At 33.1% G+C, this 26,672-nt stretch overlaps 2 protein-coding genes across 2 annotated transcripts in view; both read right to left on the reverse strand.

The window, feature by feature from the left end:
- The window catches only part of LOC149480940 (uncharacterized), a 51,133-nt gene that overhangs the window by 18,778 nt on the left and 5,683 nt on the right, over window positions 1–26,672 (reverse strand). Inside the window, exon 2 of the mRNA XM_089705964.1 lies at window positions 20,791–21,201. Coding sequence (XP_089562090.1) covers window positions 20,791–20,958 — 168 coding nt within the window. The 5' untranslated portion in view covers window positions 20,959–21,201. The remainder of the gene's footprint in view (window positions 1–20,790; window positions 21,202–26,672) is intronic.
- LOC149480942 (malate dehydrogenase, mitochondrial-like) lies at window positions 244–17,477 on the reverse strand. Its single transcript, XM_089705966.1, has 7 exons — window positions 17,234–17,477; window positions 16,515–16,716; window positions 14,725–14,869; window positions 5,292–5,477; window positions 2,007–2,207; window positions 1,561–1,772; window positions 244–502 (listed from the first exon to the last, which is right to left on the reverse strand). The coding sequence occupies exons 1-7, from the start codon at window positions 17,475–17,477 to the stop codon at window positions 244–246; spliced, it is 1,449 nt and encodes a 482-aa protein (XP_089562092.1).

Consider the following 26,672-nt stretch of genomic DNA (forward strand, 5'->3'; position numbering starts at 1 on the left):
GTAGCAATGTAATGTAATGGGAATAGTCATTAGCGATAGTATAAATGATACAAAGTATTTAATAAAAAATAATTTATTAACTTCGTTTTTTTTCATTCACCATTTTTCCTTTTCCTCTTTTTTTAAACATCACATTAACAACACCGACTATGGCAAAATTAAAAGATGAGTCGGAAAATTGAAATGATATAAAAACTTCTTCTGGAATCTGACATTCTGAAACCTCGGCTTTACTTGATCGAGTTATAATATTTGATGGTAACAATCTTCTACGTGGGAATACGTTTTTTTATACATAAAGTGCGTTTTAGCAGCCACTTTTCCGCTTGCTATTTCTGCACATACTGTATCTTCGTACCACATCATAGCTAGTTTTACATTTTTAGTCAGGTGGGTTAAAGCATCGTCCAATAACTCTTTTTCTATATCGTTCATATTGCTTGGTAAATCGAACTTCTCTACGATGCCTTCGTGATTTATTAGCACATCAATTGACATGAAACTGTAGAAAAAGTGTTATTTTAAAAGCAGTTACTGTTAAAGAACTAATATAATGCTATTTTTTGTAAAATGATTAAAGAATCATTTTTCATAATATGTATGGAGGCAGAAGGAAATCTACTGTACCTAATAGTTATTGAAAATAGGAAAATTCAAAATGTAAAAGCACGTAGTAACCTGTAACAGCAAGGATTTATAGTCTCTTGGGGCTCGATTGAGATGCGAAAGTCATACATTATATTTCAACGAAATTGAAAAAAATCAGAATTTTTTGCGGAAACCCAAACATATGGGTAAAGTGCTTTCAGAAATTTACGAAATGTAAAGAAAGTTGCCTAAATTTCAATTCAACATTACTAGAGATACACGATAAGAATAAATAAAACACACAAAAGAAACACATACAAATAAATTTAATTCAAAACCAACAATAATCACAGAAATTTAACAAACAACAAAAGACACACAAATCAAATATTCGCATAAGCACAGTCATCAAAACGCTGGTAGTCTCTCCGTTTGAAAAATTGTGTCTGGCACGTGTCCAGTCGGCCAGACGAACTGCAATACTTGCAATACCAGTCGTCCACCATGGCTTGCTTCTGACACAGTTCGTTCAACGCTAAATTCAGTAGAGTCACTTCCGTATCAGACATTGGCGGCAACCCGAGACTCTTCAAGATGCCCGTTTCAACTATCTCCACGGTATTAGCGATAAATCTGAAGATAAACAATCTTCTGTTACTGATATCACCGAGTTGGCAAGCACTGCGCGATAAATTTTAATGTCATTTAGTTAAAACGTCGGGATTATTTAGCAAGAGCTTCCTCGCTTTGATTTTAACCGTTGGCATATAATATATTATGCAAACGCGAAATTGGATATTTAGTTAGTCTTGTAAAACGAATCTAAATGAATTGAATGTTATGATGATAAACTTTTTGTTGATTTTTTTAATGCATCAAATCAAAATAAAAAGAATGCATAGGAAGATAAAACTTCTCCTGTCTAATATCTATAGAAAACATGATGTATACTAGACGTTTTTCAATAGATACCTGGCTGGTGAAATGACTTGTCTAGCGTCCGTTTCTACGAAACCCGTAACCCTTGGCACGTCTTTACTTAGTAATGCCCAGGCTACTTTAGTCACTAGGCCGGCTAGAGCATGAGCTTCACTTAGCTCAGAAGCTTTTAGGCATTCCCCATCGCATCTAGCAACTGCGGCTGGAGCATCACGTACAGTTTCCGTCATCATTAGAGCATTTTGCTGAAAGTGTGAGCTAATGAGAACAAATTAGTGTAAAATGCGTCTTGCTCATCTTAAAAATAGGAGATGAAGTTTTTATGAAGAAGGGCATTGCAAGGGTTATTGCAAAACAACGTGAACAACACTTATTTATACATTACGCAATTTGCTAAATGATATAATATTACCTAGCTCTCCATTTTAATGAAAGATCAACAATACATAAGTCGATGTTTATATTGGCTATAAAGTTACCTTAGTAAAATCGAAATATTCAACCGCCTTTGAGAACAAAGGTACCAAAGCATGACCTTCAGTGCCGCCAACGCAAGGCACCCTTATATAATATGGTTCTAGAGAAAGAGCACGAGCAGCGAGGGTTGTGGCCCGCATTTCTTGAACCGCTAATGATCCCATGACCTTTCTTGGGTCATACCACCCTGTTTCTTTTAGCGTCTGTAAATTGGGTACTTATATTTTCAGCTGTATTTGCAAGTCATACGTAATATCAGACTAAAATTTAGGCCGCCATTAGAATGTCTTTTTATTTCTTAAAGCACTTGAGAAGTGTAATTATGAAGCATCTTAGGTCCTGATCTAAGACAAATAGTATGTCTTAGATTTAGCATTTACGTTACAAGGTTTAAATGTAAAAAAATAACGAGGTCAGGGATGAAAATTATGCCGCTGTATACGTTAGAAAACTGCTATAAAAGTTATGCTAAGAAGTGTCTTTGCTTATGCATAGCACAACATCAACACAATACCTGACCTTTGGAATGTCAAGCAGCTTTTAACCAAGTACTGATTCTCAACATAAAATAGAATCTACAATTTAGATTTTATCCGATCCATTATGAATGCTGAGTAAACAATTTACTGTGCTGTTGTATTAAAGAAAACAAGTTCAAATGATAATTGGACATGCCAACACAATGGTTCTGAAAAATATTCTATATAGTTACTTGTTTCAGATTTCAATGTATAAAATTTAGTTTATGTTTTATATTTGCCTCGAGAAAAATTTTACATTGAGAAAATGTAATAAAAATCACAACTGAATTATCTACATGTCGCTGTAAGGTGTTTCAATCGTTAACATTAAATTACACTACAGTAGATACAATCTCTAACGAATTGGTATAATAAAGTGATAAAGAACACTATAATATGCATGTTAGCTAAGAAAAAATTAAGATCTAAACAAGACGACATCGATAAGGCAATTCAATTAGGTACGATAACATCGAGAGAGCGGTAAGTTTCACACCATTTTACTCTATTGGCTATTATTGCATCCGATAGAATGCTAACATCTGTGGGACTGTTACTGATTTAATTATGGAAATAAACATCAGATATAAGAACATAAAACTATTAAATTGTAAAAACGAATATAGCAGATGTACATAGCAAAGTTGGGATAAACAATTGAAATATATTAATTAGGTTGCTAATTGCTTTGCCCTGGGGAAATTTACAGGAAATTAATTTATGTAAGAGGTTAGCTAAGAGTAAATAGAAATGTTTTTTTTTGATGTTTTGATTTGAGAATATAATGAAAATTTTAAGGTAAAAGAAAACAAAAGCAGCCTCCGCTGTAATGGCTCGAATTGGTAGCTGGCGACTATTTTTTTAAATATCCTTCCATTAACACAAATGAAATCCAAATGGTCTTTAAGGCCGTGTACGCGGTCCGTGCGCTGTTTGGCTCAAATATGTGATTTTTCAAACCAGATTGTCCATCAACCACTTATCTTACAAACATATGAATTACTAATAATTTTAGGAAATTTTATTGTCTATGTAGTTAGTTAAGAGTTTTTTTTCAATTAATACAGTATTTCTGAATACCATCAAGATAACTGAGCCGATGATTACTTGATTTCACTTTTAGTGTCAATTTCGAAGCTAAAAATATCTGAAATTGCTGACAGATCTAACACACAATTATTTTTAACTAACTGCAAAAATCCTTATTAAAATAGTTAGTTAAAAGATTTTTTTATTTTGGACTCCTAACTTACGAAATTAAAATCCGAACAATGTGAATTTTTTTTTTTTGAAATTATAGTCGACAAAATGATTATTTTCACCAAGATATTTGACTTTATTGAATATAATTTATACATATTGCAATAAAAGAATGTCTTACTTATAAGATAAAAGTTTAAAAATCAACTAAGGTACCTCTATTATTTTTCTACAAATTTTTTTAAAGTACTATAAAACACTGCGCGCGACCCGATTAAAATCAGGTCCTGAACAGCATCCCCCACGCAGCCTCCTAACGGAGGCCGCGTGTGTGAAGACCCTTGCTTCAGTCGGCAGCGAGCCTTTCCAGAGAGAGGACATGTTGCTCGGCGCTCTCCTGTGGACCTTTGCTGTTCATAGTAAAAGGATAGCGCAAGCCGCGATCTATCGTAATAGATCGCGGAGTTTTTGACTTGCGTTAAATTGAATATGCGCTCTTAAGAATACGCTGTAAGGCAAATAGTCTTTATACGATTAGGAATAAAAAACATTTGATGGGAAAAATGGCGGCAAACATTTCTAAATAAATTTATGGCGGAGGAAAAATAATTCATAACGTAATACTTAAATAAATTTTACTAAAAGTAAATAGAATGTTGGAGGCATTTCCTTTTCGTATGAAAAATTGCGAGTCACTTGGGAGTTGGGACGTTAGAGTTGTGGCAGTGAAATATTATAATATAATACTTTAGTCTCTAGGCTTTTTTTCTTAAAGCATTAATTATTAATAATTAATAATTTTGCACAAGAAGATAATTATGAAGGTAGGTTGTATAGATACTTCACTGACATAAAGGTGTTTAATACGAACTCGATATTAACGTGAGATAGTTTCAAAAAGAAAGCATAATAATGTAACTTGTGTAAAGAAATGTTAAAGTTGAAGGAAAAGGCAAGACGTTACATCGTAATAAAACCATATTATGGTGTTTCTCCTTAGCTTCTTCAGAGCCCATATTCGTGATCTTAATAACGCTATATTTATTGGAAAAACAACAAGCATCGAGCCAATAAAGTGTTAAATGTTTATGACTTCCCACTAAGCCAAGTTCATAAAGTTTGCCGTTCTCGTCAAAGGAAAATGTTAGAAAACAGAAAACGTGGAAAGAGATTATTTATAAGTCACGTTTAAAAGTAAAAGATGATCTGTTACTTAGAAACAAGTAAGGAAGGATAATTAATCAATACAAGGAATACCTCCTAGTTGTCTTGATAAGGAAACAAGAATACTTCGAATCGACTTACTTTGAAGAAAATACATTTTACACAGAAAATATAGCTAGCAAAACTAAAAAATTTTACAGGATTCAATACAATTTTGTATCAACTTAATTGATCTACTTCCCTTATATTGAAAATGTGCCTAGTATTATCTTGTACAACGATGCTACACTTTGTTGATACTACACTTTGTCAATGTAACAGGAACCATGTTTCATATAAGATATTAATTATGTAGACCTACTAAATGTATGAATTTTATTTATTAAAATGAAAAACATATACCGCTGTGACCAAAGGCACCATGCAGTCTATAGGCGTGGCGCACACGATGATGAATGCTTTCGGGCACTCGTGTGCGATAGCATCCGTATACCTTTTCACCAGGGGAGCGTTGTAGCAGAATCTCGTCTCCATTGGTAGGTCTTGACTAACGTTCGCGTTCTCCAACATTAGGACTATGTCCGAATTCTATGTGATATAAATTGATACTTATTAATTTTATTTTTACTTGAAGAGTCAAGTACCTTTTAGATTAAGACTTGTAAGATCGTCAAAGCGGCTCTATCTCGCTTAATTATTCATGGTAATTAAACTGGAAAATAGTAGGGCAAAATAATGAAAAATATTTGTTCATAATATGAAAGAACGATAATAATTTGAAATACGTTATAGAATCTTTTAAAACAATTAACTATTGCTGTTTTTAGTGATAGAAAACAGTCCTCGTAATGGTGTCGTGGTTTATAATGTAACATGATGATTAAAAAACGTTAAGAAGTAGGATATAATTGAATAAATAAATAAGATTAAGCCACAAATCGTAAATATAATTGGTTAAATCTGTGGAATGTTAAACGCATACTTCTGAATATTATATCACACATAGAATTTTACTCCTATAATTCCTTTGGACGTTCGAAATTGTTAAAATGATTTATAACCATCGTTCAATGGAAACATTAACGACACCATTACGGGTCAACAACATTGACTGTTGCCAAGGGTGTGGTGTTGCGTGACAACCAATAAGAGTTCTTAATCACCCATGTGCTCTTATTTGGCTATTCATCACGCTATAATTTGCCCGCTTTTTGTATGAAAGTTTGGATAATGTTATGAAAAATTTGAGGTTTTGTGAAGTGTTAATATTGAAGATAGTTTAAGAAGTGATTATTTAAATAAAATATATACCTATTTATTATGTAATATGAAATAAAGGCAAGCATTTGTATAATGTTACTTTTTACTTTGCGTACTGTTTAAAATTAACAAAAACCTTCTTTGAATAACTCTTAAAGAAAAGGTAGTTAATCATGATGCATCTTACTAGTACTTAAATAATAATAATATCAAATCTAATGAACAGTGAAGATTGAAAAATAAATAAAATATCGTTATTACGCCGCGCCGCGTCGAGGTCGGATTTCACTGCTTGTATTACAAATTGAAAATAAAGCGAGAACAATATTGATCTCGGTTTAGAAACAAATTTCATCACCTAGTCTGTTTAAAAACTCTGGCTTCTTTATAATAATGTAAGTTAATTTAGTGTTAATTAATAATATAAAATATCTAACGTTTCCAAATACTTACTTAAATAAACATAAGTGCACGAAACATACCTATAGTTTCTTTTTGTAAGAGCAATTCACACTTTTCCTCGCTAAAGTTGCAGGAAAGCTGTAAAACATTTCGCGATGTATGACGGAGATCACATGCAATTTTAACTACAAAATATTTTAGGAAACAATTTCCATTATGCACAACAACGATAGCAGTTTGGAGACAATCTACATTCGGGTGAAATTTGGCGTTCAAAAGTTGGCTTTAAAAATAGCCTACTATTTGTTAATGGTCTGAAACGCGTTAACTGTCTGAGGCATTACGTATGATAAATATTACCTATATGTGCTAGTTTGCTCTTATTTCTTTAAATATTTCAATCAAGAAAGACGTAGATTAAATAGTACCTACTTTATTTGAGAAACAGGAGTAGGTATAAAACGTGGTCTAATAGAACTCTCGATATAGCTACAATAATTTAATAAGAAATAAATATACCTAGCTTAGAAAGCCATGTTTGTATGTGTGTGTGTAAACCTATCAATAATTTTTTCCTTTAAATTAGGTTAGGGAAATATTTTTTTATTTAAACGTTATATTATGTTCATAGGCAATAATTGTTATTGCACATCACACATGGCTTGTTACAATCTGAATTACTTATGTGGTCTCATTCTAACACTCAAGTGCACGCCTTACCGGCACGTCAGACTATTGTAGTGAACCACGCTAGATCTGGTTCTAACTCTAGACCGTGTCTAACTCAACATTCAAGCACTCTTTTCGTCTGGGCGCGTATAAAGTCAAATCACCAATCAACTTTTAGTTGATACGTGTAGTATTCAAGACCAAATATAAAAAATAAAATATATGTAAAACTTGATGATATTTTCGATTATATTGTCAGATCAAAAACATAAAATATTGAAATTGACTCGATAGAAAAAATTCACGAAGTTACCTCTAAATTTCACACTTTTACGTTTTTTACTGGACATGGTAATACTTATTATGATTTTTTTTTCATAAACAATTATATTAAATATTTGCAAGATATTTGTCAGAGCATTTTGTGTAATTACTTTTAGTTTTGGTTTAATCACGATAAAACACTTTTGGCGCTTACTATATTTTTAATTACGCAAGAAATCATCTTCCATCGCACGTTCCGGGAGCTAAAAACATAATTCTATTTCATACATCAGACGCTATCGCTCCGTTGAGACGAGTAGACCACGCTAAAATTGCTGCGCCGTGTTTTATAATTACGCCGAATATTGATTTGTTGAAAATGGTAAACAACAAAATGAAAAGACTTAAGGCCGTGTACGCGGTCCGTGCGCTGTTTGGCTCAAATATGTGATTTTTCAAACCAGATTGTCCATCAACCACTTATCTTACAAACATATGAATTACTAATAATTTTAGGAAATTTTATTGTCTATGTAGTTAGTTAAGAGTTTTTTTCAATTAATACAGTATTTCTGAATACCATCAAGATAACTGAGCCGATGATTACTTGATTTCACTTTTAGTGTCAATTTCGAAGCTAAAAATATCTGAAATTGCTGACAGATCTAACACACAATTATTTTTAACTAACTGCAAAAATCCTTATTAAAATAGTTAGTTAAAAGATTTTTTTATTTTGGACTCCTAACTTACGAAATTAAAATCCGAACAATGTGAATTTTTTTTGAAATTATAGTCGACAAAATGATTATTTTCACCAAGATATTTGACTTTATTGAATATAATTTATACATATTGCAATAAAAGAATGTCTTACTTATAAGATAAAATTTTAAAAATCAACTAAGGTACCTCTATTATTTTTCTACAAATTTTTTTAAAGTACTATAAAACACTGCGCGCGACCCGATTAAAATCAGTCGGCAGCGAGCCTTTCCAGAGAGAGGACATGTTGCTCGGCGCTCTCCTGTGGACCTTTGCTGTTCATAGTAAAAGGATAGCGCAAGCCGCGATCTATCGTAATAGATCGCGGAGTTTTTGACTTGCGTTAAATTGAATATGCGCTCTTAAGAAACGAGAACTAAAGAAGATTCAAATTGAAAAGATAACTAAATGTCGAAGGTAATAATGTATATGTCACGGCTAAAGGTAGGTGAGAACATAAACTTAAGATTAGCCGGCTAAACTTAGGTTTATTTTCGACGAGGTGTTAATGTTAGTTTGTTCTATCTTTAGCCGGCTAAACTTAAGTGTAACCGCAGGCCCGTGGCTAAAAATGTCGGGGTGGGTAGATTTGGTTAGCGCCGGGCCGGTGGAGGGCTTGAGGGGCCCGCACAGTGCCAGAAAACACTCGCCCTGTTCCTTACATGTATTATAGTAACCAAATCTACCCACCCCGACTCAGGGCAGAAAGCTGGTAGCTAGGTTAGGTTAGGTTAGAACTCTTAAGACCCGCACGAGCCGAGCGAGCGCAGCGAGCGTGCTGCGGCAGCAGCCGGCGAAGTGCCAGAAAACACTCGCCCTGTTCCTTACATGTATTATAGTAACCAAATCTACCCACCCCGACATTTTTAGCCACGGGCCTGCGGTTACACTTAAGTTTAGCCGGCTAAAGATAGAACAAACTAACATTAAGGCCGTGTACGCGGTCCGTGCGCTGTTTGGCTCAAATATGTGATTTTTCAAACCAGATTGTCCATCAACCACTTATCTTACAAACATATGAATTACTAATAATTTTAGGAAATTTTATTGTCTATGTAGTTAGTTAAGAGTTTTTTTCAATTAATACAATATTTCTGAATACCATCAAGATAACTGAGCCGATGATTACTTGATTTCACTTTTAGTGTCAATTTCGAAGCTAAAAATATCTGAAATTGCTGACAGATCTAACACACAATTATTTTTAACTAACTGCAAAAATCCTTATTAAAATAGTTAGTTAAAAGATTTTTTTATTTTGGACTCCTAACTTACGAAATTAAAATCCGAACAATGTGAATTTTTTTTGAAATTATAGTCGACAAAATGATTATTTTCACCAAGATATTTGACTTTATTGAATATAATTTATACATATTGCAATAAAAGAATGTCTTACTTATAAGATAAAATTTTAAAAATCAACTAAGGTACCTCTATTATTTTTCTACAAATTTTTTTAAAGTACTATAAAACACTGCGCGCGACCCGATTAAAATCAGTCGGCAGCGAGCCTTTCCAGAGAGAGGACATGTTGCTCGGCGCTCTCCTGTGGACCTTTGCTGTTCATAGTAAAAGGATAGCGCAAGCCGCGATCTATCGTAATAGATCGCGGAGTTTTTGACTTGCGTTAAATTGAATATGCGCTCTTAACACCTCGTCGAAAATAAACCTAAGTTTAGCCGGCTAATCTTAAGTTTATGTTCTCACCTACCTTTAGCCGTAACATATATAATGTATAATATAATAGTATTGTTATAATATTAATAAATAATAATTATAATATAAAAAGATAAGTCTTGATTTACCTATTTGAGAAAGTTTAGTTTCTGTAAAATAATTTCCGCGGGCTGAGTATTGACGCGATAGCAGCAGCAACTATAGATAGGTAAATAAAATTCATAGTGGTACCTAATTCTTACAGTCGCGGTGCAATCAATCAAGTCAAGAAAGATTTATATTATTATTATTACTATAGGCAGATCCTATGTTCGCTCCAGTAAATAATAATATAAATAATATGTAAACCGGTTGTGAATAGTACATATATATTATATTTACAATCTGTATTAGATAATCATACATAACATCTATACATAGGTATAACAAATTCGTACGAAAGTCAAAACTGTACTTACATTGAATAGGTATTTTTTTATAATATACATATGTATATGTATATATATAATATATTCATAATCTGTATTACATAGTAATATGTAGTACATATCTATACATAAATATAGTTTTTAGAATTTTTGTATGTCTGTCTGTATGTATGTCTGGGCTCTAATTTTGGTGCAGATATAGCTTGAGACCTGAGAAAGGTCATAGGATGAGTTTTATCCCGTAAATAAAAAAAACTGTCTGTGTTTGTCTGTTTGTTTGTACACGCTAATCTCCGGAACTACTGGACGGATTTGAATGAAAGTTATTTTGTTGTGTAGGTACTATTATATTATCCGGGAAATATAAAATAATAATTTATTTTGAAAACTGAAACACCTGATGCAGAACCGCAACAGACCACCTAAACTATAGATTCATTTGAGAAAGTTTATCCAGGCGAGTTTGGATATTATTATTTGTGTAAATTCTGTAAATTCGTTTCCGCGAGTTGAGTATTCATGCGACGATATTTATAGATACCTACATTCATAGTGGGTACCTACAATTTACAAAGACACTTTTTATACTTAGTTATGTAGGTACCTAATTCCTACGGTCGCCTTGCAAATGCAATCAATCAAATTGACCCTGTTTGAAAGTAATTTACTAATTTCACAGAACAATTTTAAATTTGGAAAATGTGGACCCTCACTCTCAACCTGTGTCTACTGACTATTGCCACGCAGAAAAAAATACTCCAGAAAGGTACCTGCTAAAGTTACCAGCTCTCGATAAAATAATACGTAAATTTCGAAGAACTTTGTAATATTTTATAAAGGATAATTTTTATTTTTATTTTTAGAATAATTGCTGAGTCGAAAAATGTCGTACAATCTAATAGTCCATTGAATAAAAAGTTCTAGAGTGCGTGAGTTAGTAACGTAAGATGTTTCTTCGGAAACATGTCAAGAGTCCCTAGGTAATAAACATACTAAAACCCCGGGCCACTAGGAGGAGCCCCGGAGTGGGGGGAGGGGGAAAATGGGTCCATTTTTTCATTTTTCGCTTAAATCTCAAAAACGGTACATGTTAGAGAAAAACTTTCAAGGAAAAGTTGAAAGGCCATAAAATTATCTACAAGTTGTACCTGAATCATTTTTTCCTATATCCTACCGTTTCTGAGTTATACGCAGTAAAACATGATTTTGGCTCAAACAATTTCCACATCAATCGATCAAAAAATATTTCTTTCTTCCAAAAAACTCAAAAGTGTAACTTGTGACCGGTACAGATAGATTGCTCATAATTAGGTCTATCATTGCTAAAAATACCAGATTCCACCACGGAGGCGTTTACGGGGAATTGAATTTTATCAGGGTAGTTACGATACATGAACTTTTTATTTTTTTTCTTCCAAAAAGCTCAAAAGTGCAACTTGTGACCGGTACAGATAGATTGCTCATAATTAGGTCTATCATTGATAAAAATACCAGATTCCACCATGGAGGCGTTTACGGGGAATTGAATTTTATTAGGGTAGTTAGTTAAAAAGTTCATGTATCGTAACTACCCTAATAAAATTCAATACCTCCTAAAGGCCTCCATGGTGGAATCTGGTATTTTTATCAATGATAGACCCAATTATGAGCAATCTATCTGTACCGGTCACAAGTTGCACTTATGAGTTTTTTGGAAGAAAAAAATAAAAAGATCAAGTTCAGTAACTCAAACTGCCCTAATATAATATTTTGACAATCGATTCCTCCTAAAGGCTTCCATGGAGGAATGTGTTTATTTTACCAATTATAGACCTAATTAAGAGCAATCTATCAGTACCGGTCACAAGTTACACTTTTGAGTTTTTTGGAAGAAAGAAATATTTTTTGATCGATTGATGTGGAAATTGTTTGAGCCAAAATCATGTTTTACTGCGTATAACTCAGAAACGGTAGGATATAGGAAAAAATGATTCAGGTACAACTTGTAGATAATTTTATGGCCTTTCAACTTTTCCTTGAAAGTTTTTCTCTAACATGTACCGTTTTTGAGATTTAAGCGAAAAATGAAAAAATGGACCCATTTTCCCCCTCCCCCCACTCCGGGGCTCCTCCTAGTGGCCCGGGGTTTTAGTATGTTTATTACCTAGGGACTCTTGACATGTTTCCGAAGAAACATCTTACGTTACTAACTCACGCACTCTAGACCCCCCTTGGAGGGACTCATTCAATGGACTATAACCAAATTAATCAAAATAAAGTTCTGGAGGAATGTGTGTCGTCGACTGCGTATGTTTATTTAAAAATAGTATCTATACTCGCTATTTCGACAGACTTTTTTTACGGATTCGTGCTCTATACTGTTTCCCTAATATTGTTTTTTTTTTTATATATTACATACAGACAGTTTTTTTATTGTTTTATAATATGTATAGATTATCATTAATAATTATAAACAAATAATAATAAAAAGACATATTACATAATTTGTGATGATTTCAACTTCACTGTTTTATACAATTATTTTAGACAACATACCTACTAACTACCGAAAATACGCGTTGAACGAGCGAAGAATATTGTGTATAATTTAGCGTGCGATGAACTTTACGTACGTTGGATGAGCCGGGTGTATGAGGGTATTGTGAGGGCGCGCGGCATGGCGCGTAATGGGCGAGGCTTAATCGTAGAATTATCTGGCTTTATACGCCCTCTAAACAATAAAAATTTCACCAGGAAATGCATTAATTATACAGTTTTAAATTCATCAGCTGTAAAAGGGCGCCAAAATTTTTCATAGACGCGGGAAGTTTTTTTAACACGCACAGACTAAAAAAAACACAAGTTACGTAATAGTATGAATTATCATAACATTAGTTCAAGTAATATTGTCACTGAATGGACTAGAAACTAGTTTGCCCCGTGGAAAACTAAACAACAACCAGACAGATTGGCGTCGTAGTCGTAACAGACATCTTTTATGTAACAGCAATATGATTTTACGGTACGGTATTTATTTTTTTAGCCTGTGGTGATCTTTATGTAGAGCACTTAGCTTTAGTTAACACTAGTTATTTTTATTCTATATTAACTCAGAATAAATAGCTATAGTATTTGAAATGAAATGGTATTTATAATTTGTGATCGAAAATAAACGGACGCAATTAAAAACGTATTTTTATTCTATTTCATTGTTATCGATGTTATTTTAGTCAAGCTTCTAGAATTTATTTAGACTGTTTTGTACAAATTACTTTGAAATACAACTTCAAATCAACAAAACTCATTTAATTGAAAAAAGCTCCCCAATATCAATGTAACTGCGTGTAGAAATAAAAAAGCTTGTCAGAAGTAAAGACACCAGTTATCAAGTCGTAAGTCGTAACTGCTACATAAAAAAATAGTTTTCAGTCTATACAGTAAAGAAGCTAGGCAGCTTTTATTGATTTGTCAGGTTATTGACCGAGCAGTCCTTGCAAACAATATGCATGAATGGGGAATGAATTATCGACCTCAACGATAAGTTCTGTTTGTGGCTTGTATTATACGAATTTTTAGAAATAATTCGTCATAAGTATGTTTTGTTAAGTCTCAGCTTATTGATTATTGTAATGCGTACTGTTTATTCGTAGAAAACTATGATTGAAAAAGCTTTTGTATTAGCAAAAAGTCCCCCAAATATAAAATTGCTTTAGGTAAGTATTTTATCGATAGAGATATTTGGAAAGCATTAAGTAATAAGATGCATCATAATAATATGTATTTTAGAAATCTATTGTATGTATTATAGAAATCTATTTCTTACTTTTTTCTTATAGATTAGTGTTATTTTAGTTAGTTTCATCGCTTAATAAATTGTCAACAACAACAAACTTATATTTTGTTATCATAACTGCTTTGCATAAGACCAAGCTCTTTCCTTCACAGAAACGAAACTTGCATCTTAACGTTCTACGTTCTAATTTAACTTTAAAACTGAATTATTTAATTATCCACGTTAATTGGCAGTAGTTTATGTTGAAATGTGCAAGTTAGACCCAGTTCGGAAGTCGAGTGCACTTGCAGGTATGCAGATACTAAGGTTACATTCTTTGGCATGTATTAGCCATATAAATATATATGTATTCGTAGAGGCGAACTTTCAGCAAGTCATTTTAGTAATTATCAAATATCACATATTTTTTTTCTGATATGTGTTTTTAGCTTATTCTTGGGTGCAACTTGATGTATGTGTTTCATGACAATCCGTATTCATAATATCCCAAATGACGTCACCACCCTTACCCTTCAGTGAACATAATCGATAGGAAACTAGGCTAAGAAAATCTTAACAAGGAAATTAAATTACACAAAATAAAAATATTAAAAACCTGTAAACAACGCTCTAGTTCGTTGCAGGCGCAGCTGAAAGCCTCGACCATACAGTTTGTGTCTATATACCTCAAGTCTTCAGCCACTTGGAAGATATTCCGATTGCAGTCCGTACTCGGTTCGTTCGCTTCGTATAAACGCAATCTGAAATCCGTGTGACACGCTCTGAGATTGCTAATTTGAATATCAAAATAGGTGTGCATAAGAAGGGCGGGAAAATAACGTGACGGAAAGATCGTCTAAATATGTTAAAGTGTAGGAAATTTTAAAATAATTGTCGAAGTAAATTTATTCATTGGCTTTAAGTTTTAACGCAAGAATAAAAGGACAGCGAAATTTTAAAGAGACGATTCAGCACTTTTGACGCAAGAGTTAATTTGCCATTATTACCAAACTCCGAATGAATGGTAGAAAAATAAATTTTACTGAGTCATTACTTACCAGGTTTTAAACCTGATTAGCAACAGTTTAACGTTTATCAATTAAACTAGAAGGCTGTATAATTAAATTACTGCCGTAATTCACAGAGGCTTTGTATCATTACACATCTGTTTCGTAATAAAGGTGATAAACGGGAGAATAAATGTTTTAATAGCATAATCAATACTGCGATGTAATGGGCTGCGTAGGAGCCATTAAATCTGGTACTAAAAATCCTAGTACGGTCCAGTTGGAGCCGTAAAAAGTTTATTATTCAAGAGAATGGTCTGCATTATAGTATCTAGCTTTGTTTTTTTAGATGCTTTCGTTTGATGGATGTAATAGACTTGATAGTTTGTTTACAGGAGACCAATCAAAAAAGTATTTGGTTATTTTTTGTTATAAATGCTATTTTTATTGGATAATTTAACGTTCAATAGAAATAACTACCCAATGATTGTACAGTTCATAAAGTCATTCCCGGATTACCCTGTGGGAACCATCCTAATTAATAGTTTTAGTGTATGACGGCTATTCATTTCACTTAATGTATCAAATAAACATTTTCGACGATAATAACAAACTGATAAGTCCACATCCAATAAATACGATTATCCCAAAAGTAACAAAGCGAATACACAACTATAGAAATACTTGGACGACATCAGTGATCCAGCGTTTCGGCAAATGTTTATCTTTCATCCGTGTTTGGAACAGCCCCGATGGGAACTGAACGAGATATCTTCATGGGCCGTGTAATTGGAGGCAGGGGATGACACGTTTGTGAAACTTTTCTTATAAAAATATGCTCTGGGTGAGCGAGTTTGGACTGTGTTTCAGCTAATGTGTTTTGGGTAAACGATTTTGTGGAATAATGAAGGAAAGAGATAAATCGAATGGAAGTTTATTTGCAGGTGACAGATAAATGAATAATAAGTAATATTTTGTATGCTAACATGGTGAAAACTTTCTAAAAATGACTGTTTTCAGGGATTAAGCTTATGCTAGAGGGTATGACCAGAATTTGAGGTTTCCCTTAACCTTTCCTTATAACTACTAGCTTTCCACCCGCAGCTTCGCCCGCGCAGTCAAAGAAAAACCCGCGTAGTTCCCGTTCCCGTGGGATTTCCGGGATAAAACCTATCCTATTTCCCGAGATAAAAAGTAGCCTATGTCCTTTCTCGGATATCAAAATATCTCTATACCAAATTTCATGCAAATTGGTTCAGTAGTTAAGGCGTGATTGAGTAACAGACAGACAGACAGAGTTACTTTCGCATTTATAATATGTATTAGTATGGATTGGAATAAAATATAGTTGATTCAAGGCGAGGTCGAATTTGATTTGTATTTATAAATATAAACTTACTTCTTTATACACGGGCACTGTTTCAGCAACAAAGCTACATACTGCCCTAAGGACGTGTCCGCACCAAGCACCGATACTTGCACGCTCGGCCGAGGCGCCGGCATTGGAGGCACCGGCCTTCTCGGTGCGGGCAGGGCCTTAGGCTCAGGGGGAACGACCTCCTTGCAAACTTTCTTTTTGCATGTAACGTCACGAAATGGCGCTGCAGTTGACATTAAACATGAGTTAGAGTTTTGAAGTACAAAATTGTGAGGTTCAACTTTGAAGATGTTATACTGAATTCATGTAGTTACTCGTATTGTTATGATGTTTGACTACTAAGGTATAATGTTCTTCATAATCAGACACTATACGCAATATTCTTTTGATCAATATATTGTATTCAAAGAAAATAAATTAGATTTTGCCGAAACCTATGTCTAAGTTATTTCCTCAATTTCCGCACAATATCAGACTACGTTTCGTATCATATATCTAACAGCTATACCTATACCTATATTATACTCCATTATATTTATAATATAGCTTCACGTTTGTCGGAGTATGAATATTCTGCTAATTTGTGAACGAGATTTAGCCAATTTAGTTTGCTACAGGAGTCGAGTTTAAACATTTTAATTGCTCGTTTTCATTTCCTTAGCTTTGACGACTCAGAGCACAAATAGGTCAAGATTTATTGGCTTCACGTATGCCTATTTCATATTAAAATAATAACATACTCCCAAAATTGGTTCCACCCTCGATTATTTTTAACTTGATCTTATGTAAGATTCCTCCTTTCTTCTTTTTTCTTCTCTCGCAAGGGACGGGATCTTTTGGTATATCAACTTCTGCTCGTCTACATCCATCATCTCTTTCTTTAGCATAACCCCTGTAAATGGATACAGTATTGACCAAAAATCTCGAGGACATTACGCCGGACCATATTCCTTTTGTGGCAAAGTTTACGGTTGATGAAAACATTTGGAAAATTTTCAGTCGGATAATTGTGATGTTGTAATATTTTTTTCCTTAAAAATTGTTTAAAACATTGTTGTCCGAAAATTTTAAATGGAATGATGGAAATTTGATAACATGACATTGCTTTTATCCACAGAGAATCTGGAAAAAGAGTTTAGTAACATCCCCGAAAAAGGTGTATATGTATCTAAACATATTTTGGTAAGCTTGTACCACCGTTGATCATATTGTTTTTATTTTAATTGAAAAACAAAATAGCAAAAAATCCGTCGTTTGAGTGTGGATATAAAAATATTAAATTGCTTATAATTTTTTTGCCCAGTTTCACCCCCCGGCAATAGCAGGTATTCTTTAGCTTATCTTTTATTCTGGTATGTACATTACTACTAAGTATCATCAAAATGGTCTTCGCGTGAATGAATAACAAACATTCATCTATTGTTATATCTTATTCGTTTTTATTAGATTAGTAGGTAGGATTAGCTGCGCCCCGAGATTTCACACGTGTAATTCCGAGCGCAAGCATAATCCATATTGTTAGAGCGTAATGCAAGCTGCATAAACTACATGGGTTTACTAGATTTGAATAATAAAATAAAACAACAATACAAATCAATCTAGAGAAAAATAAATAATGAAATACCTACTAAATTTCCATTAAGAGTTCCATCTCAAGTACCCAAAAAATCAATATAATAACATCAGTTTCAGGCCTTTAAGCTAAGAGCCTTCAACCTAATCAGAACTCTCAATCACCACTCGCCCTAAGTACTTAGGTATAATGAGCAAATCTTTGCTCTTATATAAACAAAGGAAAAAATTAAAACAAAATCAAAGACAAAGGTCTCGAGTTTAATTGCCTCTCGAACTCTCTAGAACACTCCATATGATCCAATAAAACGAGATCACTATAAATAGGCTCTATGTTTCCAGTTTATTATTAGGATCGATCTTGAAAAGGGGAGTGCAACGGTCTACCTTGGCACTGCGGTATTTTTAGTGCATCTATTGTAGGTTTGATAGTATTTCTAAATTTATTCGTAGGCCGTTTTAGGTAACATTTGCGGATATTTTAAAGTACTAGCTAGACATTCTTTTAAGCTATCGACTTTTTGGAGATTTGAGGTTATGGCTTCTTCTATTACTTGTTTATTTGTTTGTTTACTGAAAGTTTAAATTTGAAGTGCTCTTTGAATAACCAAGTCGCGTGTAAAGCTCGCTAAAAGCACGTAAACTCAAGAGATACTATTTTGTTTTGTTGCGTTATGTCTACCGTTTGATAAACTGTTTCCATTTAAACCTTAAAATGTTTAGGATTTGTTTACCTGTCTAGACAGGCTGTTATGCAACGTCGAAAACTTGTAAAACTCAGAGATTTGTACATTTTTCATGAGTAAAGAATATATTTTGTGCACGTAGTGGGTCATTTATCAGGGTGTCCGGAATCGCGTGCCGAAAAATATCGTTTCATTCATTGGTTACCAGCCATAACGTATCTAATTTTGATGAACATACATTTCGGAGTCTTAGTATTAAGGGTGAGTGTACTACTCGTATTTTTCAGCCATATTATTATATTCAGCCATAGTATTTTTCAGAACATGGTCGAAAAATTAATAAAAGAAGTTGCTTAGGCGATAAATTACGTGGAAAGCATAACTTCGTGGTCATTATTAAATGTGTATTTTACTTGAACTGCATTTCAAGCGACCGAAGAAGAAAAATTATTATCAGTTATTTATTCAGCATTTGCAAATCCTAGTAATCAATATATCTAATCCATTTGATATTAGAATCTACGATTTGTATATGCTTAAAAGCATCTTATAGCAAGGAGTATAATGCCTTTTTCATCCAAAATACACATAGGTACATTTTTCTAGCAATTTATATTCGTTAAACAGCCCTACCCACATGACGCTCATACTACGTATATTCGCGCCTTTATAGCATTTCTGAACGATTTCGCGAAATTAAATGACGTGGGATTAAGACGTCACTAGGAGCGTGGGATTAACGTCTGATCAATTCTTGGGTGAACTAAGTTTCTTGTAAAAATATGCAAATGCTTTTCGTATTCTTAAAGGATTAAATGGCGTAATTAAAGCTGGAAGTTAGGATTAAGTTTCACGGATAAAGAATTTTGTTTGAAACATAAGCTGCTTTCCGAATCGGTGGTATGTAAATGGTAAAACTATGTTATGACACTTCAAAAATGCTTCTAGGAGAAGTCTTATTGAATAAATAATTGTTTGAGTTTAAGACTCATAAAATCAACAGACTTAATAAGAAGAAATTGTTGTGTTAATGCTTGCTGAATATATTATTTCTATTAATTGGACAGGTCACTGGATTGAATATGGAATGGTTTATTCGCTTAATTGCTCCAGGTTTATTGAAGTTAAACTTCTTCGATGAACTGTATTGTAATTAACTTGCATCAGGGAGTTAATAATTCAGATATGAAGAGCAGCTTTAAATTGGTAAAGTATGTATATCTATGTGCCTTGTATCGTAGCCTCGTAGGTTCGAGTAGGTTATAAGTTATAACAGCAGCGCTACGTAGGAGCGCAGTATTACAATATTTCCTAAATAATATTGTAATAGTACTGTGGTAGGAGTATTATTTATTTACTACGCTAGGTAGTAAAAAGCTGTACGCACCAATAGCACGATTATTTCCAATTCTTTTTAGTGTTATCTCTGTTTTTAAAGCTGCTAACCATTTCTTACATATTTTAATCTTATCATTACGGGTTTTAGTTGGAGACTCGTCTTTGATGTATGAAAGGGTTTAAAACGTTTAAAAATTCTTGTAAATACTTAGATTATGTTTTGCAAACGTGAGAAAATAAAATTCTAAGTGCTCTAAGGATATCGCTAAGCTTTTCACGAAGTATAAATCAAAATTTCCCCATTGTTTAGGTTTATTGTATGAAGGGCCCTTCTACGAAATAAGAACACATTTAATTCTATATATTATATGAAACAATTATTATTAGGGTGAAGGTTAGCAGCTAGGATAACCTTTTTAATGCTAAGCTTTCTGAGTCACAGTACATCACGGTCAGGGCACATCGCGTGCGGCACACCCTGTGACGAAATATGATTAAATATATTTTTGCGATTATTTCCTACGCAATTTTATATTAATTAGTATGTTTTGAGATAACAATATAGGTAATGTTACGAATATGATTATATTGTTTTTTATAAAATGACAAATTGTATCGATTTTGGCAAAATTATTTTATTTATAGCAAACATAATAATTTATAAGAATATATCTCTTAAGTCTTATCTCTAAATTACTTACGATTTTGGTGTTAAGATGCATAAGCTCGCGCTCAGTGACTCGGCGCCTCGCGGTCTCCATTTGCTGCTGACGGTACTGGTTGTACTTATACAGCAAATACATCCCGGGAAGAGCCAGTACCACAAACGGGCGCATCAAACTAGACGTGGTCGGCGCGCGTTGCGGCATCTTCGCATCATTCTTCACTTCCTTTGCTGACCGTACAAACTGATCCGAATTTTATTCACCGACATTTTCGAGCACAGACTATTAAATAGCACAGACAATCACTAGTTCTATCAATGGAAGAACTATAACTATTTTAGCACGTTCGTTCGCTAGTATACCTACTACGGGGTTTTTTAATAATATTGCTTTATTAATAGACCTTAATATTTACACGGTCGCAACGTTCATTATCACTTTTACAACCTGAAACAAAGGAAAATGGTTTTGTTATTACAGGATTTACAGGGCATTTCATAAATTAAAAGAATTGGTAAAATCAGCGTATTTTCCTTAAATTCTGCCTCTCGCAATTTTTCTTTTCGTGGTTATAAGAGAAATGTAAAAAAATTGAATATCAAATCTTGTTTAATCTGTAGCCTGCGATTGATTCGATGTGCTGGCTTTAATTGGCTGATGAATGCAATTTCTCGGCAAAAATAGACTGTAAGCATGAGAATTAGATGATTGGCGGGTTCCTGGTGTTAATAGCTTTTAAAGTAGGATGAAATGTCAGATTCTTTACGTAAGTTTTTCTGCATACAACATGATGCAAATTTGTAATGTATCCATTTATGAAGGATATAAAAATATAAATATTATAGATAGGTACTATTTTTTTTATGAAACTATCCTTATTTTTTCCGTGGTCTTCATAAATATTTGCTGAATATACTACACAAAATATTCAATAATAATAAATGAAAGCAGTCATAATTTATAAAGCTTAAATTTTATTTTCGAATTACAATATTGGAGAAGATCATACATTCTAGGATACTGAGTTTAAATTATTGATATATTAATATCATTTGCAATATATTAATATCATTTGCAACCAATTTGTAACACGATCAAACTTCACAAACTATTTATTATAATTATATGTATATTTAATCGACAAGCCACAAGCCATCTAATCCCCCATAAATCATGCACATCTTTAATAATCCTATACAAATGCTTGAATCAAACGACATTTGTTCCTCGTGGTTTGGTGGAAAGCTGTACCAGTAGCGACGTCGATACAATCAGCTATAGGTACTTGAAAATTTATGAAAGGGATTGAGTACCAGAAACGTTGAAAGGGCAAAGGTCAAATGTTCAACATGATGTTTTATGTTAAAGCCTTGTTGGCTTGTGGGAATTAGGATAGATAAGCGTTTTGTTTGGCCAGATTGTTGATGCGCATGGACTTGCGTTGGGTAAATAGAACGGAAAATGGATCGCATTTGTGTAAACATTTTGTATAAAAATTAGGTGTCAATTATGTAATAAAAGTTTTAAGAGAACATATTTTAACAAATTATCTTCTGATGTATTCTGTATTCTTGTTCATTTCATCTAAACGAAACGACGAACAATTCCTTTACAGGCTTTTCTTCTTAGGCTTTTTTCCGCATTCCATAAGAAAAACGAAAAGAAGATAATGAGCTATAGATTTGATTTATTTATCCGTAAGTATTGATTTCTATGTTTTTATCATATTTGTGTATATCTTTGGTTTGTGTTTTTCGTATGTTATTTCTCAATACAATAACATTACTGTACTCTCTCATTTTGAAAAATAATAACATTTTCCCTGTATGTTTTTTCCAGATTCTATCCAAAGCTCTTTACAAAACATCTTACCCAAATAGAAGAAACGAGCTTACCTAAATCCCCAAATACCATTACTAAAAGTACTAGGTAGGTATATAATCCCTAGAGGTATAATCTCGCTTATATACACGCGCTACCTGAATTTATGCAATTAGTATAACGAAATGTTCTTAAAACGTTTGAGTAGTTTTCTCATAAATCCTCGTTAGCATACAACCGGTTTATAGCCGAAATGAGTCGCTTGATTGCTTCGTTGGTAATCGGCTTTGCTGCCCGGGGCTGTAAGCTTCAACTTGATTATCTTAGTAAACTGCGAGGTAAAGGGCAGCCGCTTATTTACACTGGATTATTGCTGTGTGATATATTTATGTGATTCTTCTGGTTGGATGGGATGGTAATTTGTTTCTGTTTAAATCTGTACTTTATAAGATTTTTAATGTTTACTTATATTTTTAGGCGTGCTTTCGAGGCCGGTTTTCTGGATACATAACTATCTACTTACTGTTAACATAGCTTCTTTTTAAGTAATTATTAAAATATTTCATAACTGAAAAATCTCTGCCTACCTACTAAATTTTGTATGTAGTTTCTAAGTTTTGTTTGTTAAAATAAAGAAAATAATTTTTAAATTTTGTATTTTTTTTAAATAGGTACTTACATTATTTACAAAGTTTATTGCACGCCTAATAAGCGAAGCGTTGAGGTGGGTACTACTGTCACTTGGCGCAAAACATCTGATTTTTCAAACTTAAAATGTCTTTATGTATCATACATTGCACTTGTAAGATAATACATACACACACATATTAAGAAAAAACACTATTTTTAACGTTCATGATATTTTTGATGTCATTTTTGTTATTTAAACTAGTTAAAAAACAGTTTAAAAAAGTTCTGTCTTGGACGTCCGTGTGTCTGTATGTGCGGATCCTTTTTCTTGTTAACACGATAGCGACCGAAATACTTTACTAATCGAGTCTTTTTTGCACGCCTCATAAGCGAAGCGTTGAGGTGGGTACTACTGTCGCTTCGCGCAAAACATCTGATTTTTCAAACTTAAAATGTCTTTATGTATCATACATTGCACTTGTAAGATAATACATACACACACATATTAAGAAAAAACACTATTTTTAACATTCATGATATTTTTGATGTCATTTTTGTTATTTAAACTAGTTAAAAAACAGTTTAAAAAAGTTCTGTCTTGGACGTCCGTGTGTCTGTATGTGCGGATCCTTTTTCTTGTTAACACGATAGCGACCGAAATACTTTACTAATCGAGTCTTTTTTTTTCTCTTACGCTTGAGTATGCTCAGGAATAGAACCCTTTCATTTTTCAGGGTCTGATTCGATGTGGTTTAATTGTTATTAAATAAACAAAAATAATAATTAATAAATAATTATTAAAAAAAAATTATGAGGCGTGCACTTTTGGATTTTCCAAACTATTTTCTCTTACGCTTGAGTATGCTCAGGAATAGAACCCTTTCATTTTTCAGGGTCTGATTCGATGTGGTTTAATTGTTATTAAATAAACAAAAATAATAATTAATAAATATTTATTAAAAAAAAATTATGAGGCGTGCACTTATGGATTTTCCAAATTATTTTGTTTTACTGTACTATATAATATTAGAATGGAAACCTTCATATAATAATTTACTTTTATTGACAAACTTTCCTTCACATTTCCATTTCTTAGGTATTTAAGTTCCAGCTTAACCTAATCTAATTCGTAAGGCATATATCTTCAGGAAATATTTTAAGCTGTGTGGTCTGGTTATAATGTATCCAGCGAGTACCGTATATCCCCAGCCAATCACTTAAAAGCTACCTTTGAGGGTGCTCGAACGAGAGCGCCATGTATTAGAATTATTAAAGTATAGGATGAACTATTTATTGGTAAAACTCGAGATATACTTGTGAATTATGTCTTGTATCGTCCTCACATCATAGACGATTTACAGAAGATCTGGTGGAATTTCTAAATGAGCGTCCAAGTAGTCTGATGCTTCCTGTACTTAAATAGTCATAATTGTATTTAGTGGTAGAATTTGTAAAGAATATAACATTAGTTTCAATAGAAGTATTGTTAATTTGTGAATAAGTTAATTGATCAAATGTTTAGCGTTATCAGACAAGAAAATTAAGATAACAATTATATCGTCATAGCAATATAATGATTAAGGTTTCTATCTTCTTCTTATATATAAAAATGAATCGCAAAATGTGTTGGTAAGCGCATAACTCGAGAACGGCTGAACCGATTTCGATAATTCTTTTTTTATTATATTCCTTGAAGTACGAGGATGGTTATTAGGTATGTAGAGAAAACGTAAATATGTACCACGGGCGAAGCCGGGGCGGACCGCTAGTTTCTAATAAAAACGGTAGCTTTGTACTTGATCATGGGTTACAAACTAGACGTGATCTGTTTATTTCTTGAATATCCCAAGAAATATTCCAATGTATACACCAATTTATTTAAAAATACCACCATCGTGAATTACGCAGTATTTTTTTACAAAAAATACGTGAAAAAGAACCCTTTAAACCCTTTCATGGATTGATTTGAGTGCATCTATTTATAGTCGCTTAAAAACGAGGTCACGTGACAGAATCCCAAAACAAAAGGCAAAGAAAGCTTTCACAGAGGCGAAATTAAAAGTTCGTGGAGATGAAAGCAGTCTTCAATCAAATGTTGAAATAAACGGCTATTTCTTTGCGATTTACCTAAATGTTTTTCAATAGCTATCGCATTCTATCAAGGATCAGTTACTACTTTGAATTTAATAGCAATTTCCTCATATATTTTTCAAGAAGAAACCTCTTCAGGATTCGGAGAATTGTTAATCTTGTGCGATGAAAAACCTGAAGAATATTAAATTCAGAATACCTGCACGGAACTATTTTCACTCCTAGGTTAAAATTTATTCTTTCAGCTTCATTCAACTGATAGTTACATAACGTCTGTAACTAATAACTATCTGTCGAACATCATTGTCAGGTGACATGAGCCAAATTTGCGAATTTCCCTTTTGAAGCTGACCTATGACGTCACGGTCCGCATCTAGCTGGCCACGCCGCAACGCGGTAGCCACGAGGCGATGTCCGGTTATGTAAAGTTTTGCGGAATATAAAGAATAATGGCCATATTTTGCAGGCGCGTGTATTGTGAATTTCGTGAAACGCAATTTATAGAGCGGCATTTTAAAATGAATTTAAAGTTGTTTGGCGTAGTTAGGTATTAAAACGAATCATTAGGAATTCTAATGTTAATATAAAAATAAGGTTGCATAAAAATAAAAGTTCCGCCGCTCCTAGACCTATTTATGTTGTATCCTAGACCTATTTATGTGTGTTACAAAATAGAATAATCAAATTCTTAGCTACATACAGTTTTAAAACTATGTACATATGTTTAGGTATGTACTTAAGTAGGAAACGTTTAATCAACGTCTGATCGGTTAAATGCGGTTCCTTCCAAAACTTTCCAACTTCTAGCTTTATTCGAATGTAATTTACTAATTTTGAGGATTGACCCAAAGGCCGGACTATGTTACAAAATATCTTATTCAACTGACTCTACCAATGACATCTTTTTATAGACAATTTTTCGCTGGGTACCTAAACTTATAGATAAAAAGCCATCATATTCATCACGTCCACATATTATATCTACATGCTTAATATGGAATGTCCTTTCAATATATTCACAAAATATACAAAGTCGCTTTAGTTGTCCTTGTAAAAGAACAACTAATATTACAAACGATATTGAATATAGAATGTAAGCTTAATAAATATATATTTCTAAGATATTGAAACGTTATTTCCTTTGATCATCATAACTCCAATACATTGTTTTCGGGTTGAAAGGTACCAGGTATACATGAATGACAAAAGATTCAAACAACAGCCGCCGAGAAAGGTTAAAAATAGAAACGTTTTAATGACTACAGCAATATTAATGTCAAGTTGTTATTCGTATATAGGACAACTGCATACTGGTGCGTTAAAATGCTTCACTTGTACCTTTTTATGCTACATTAGTAGTCGGTTATATTGAAAAT

Source organism: Colias philodice, chromosome 17 (assembly GCF_061535455.1).
Source record: "Colias philodice isolate Cphi_HAF_F1 chromosome 17, ilColPhil1 Martin Lab GWU primary, whole genome shotgun sequence".
Classification (NCBI taxonomy): domain Eukaryota; kingdom Metazoa; phylum Arthropoda; class Insecta; order Lepidoptera; family Pieridae; genus Colias; species Colias philodice.

Excerpts from the sequence above, each read along its gene's own strand:
- LOC149480942 (XM_089705966.1), bottom strand. The coding sequence starts at position 17,477 with ATGTTTTCATCAACCGTAAACTTTGCCACAAAAGGAATATGGTCCGGC. Across the intron at positions 2,208-5,291 it reads TGGTGCCTTTGGTCACAGCG|ACGCTAAAAGAAACAGGGTG; the intron begins GTATATGTTTTT and ends CCCAATTTACAG. Across the intron at positions 1,773-2,006 it reads AATATTTCGATTTTACTAAG|CAAAATGCTCTAATGATGAC; the intron begins GTAACTTTATAG and ends TCACACTTTCAG.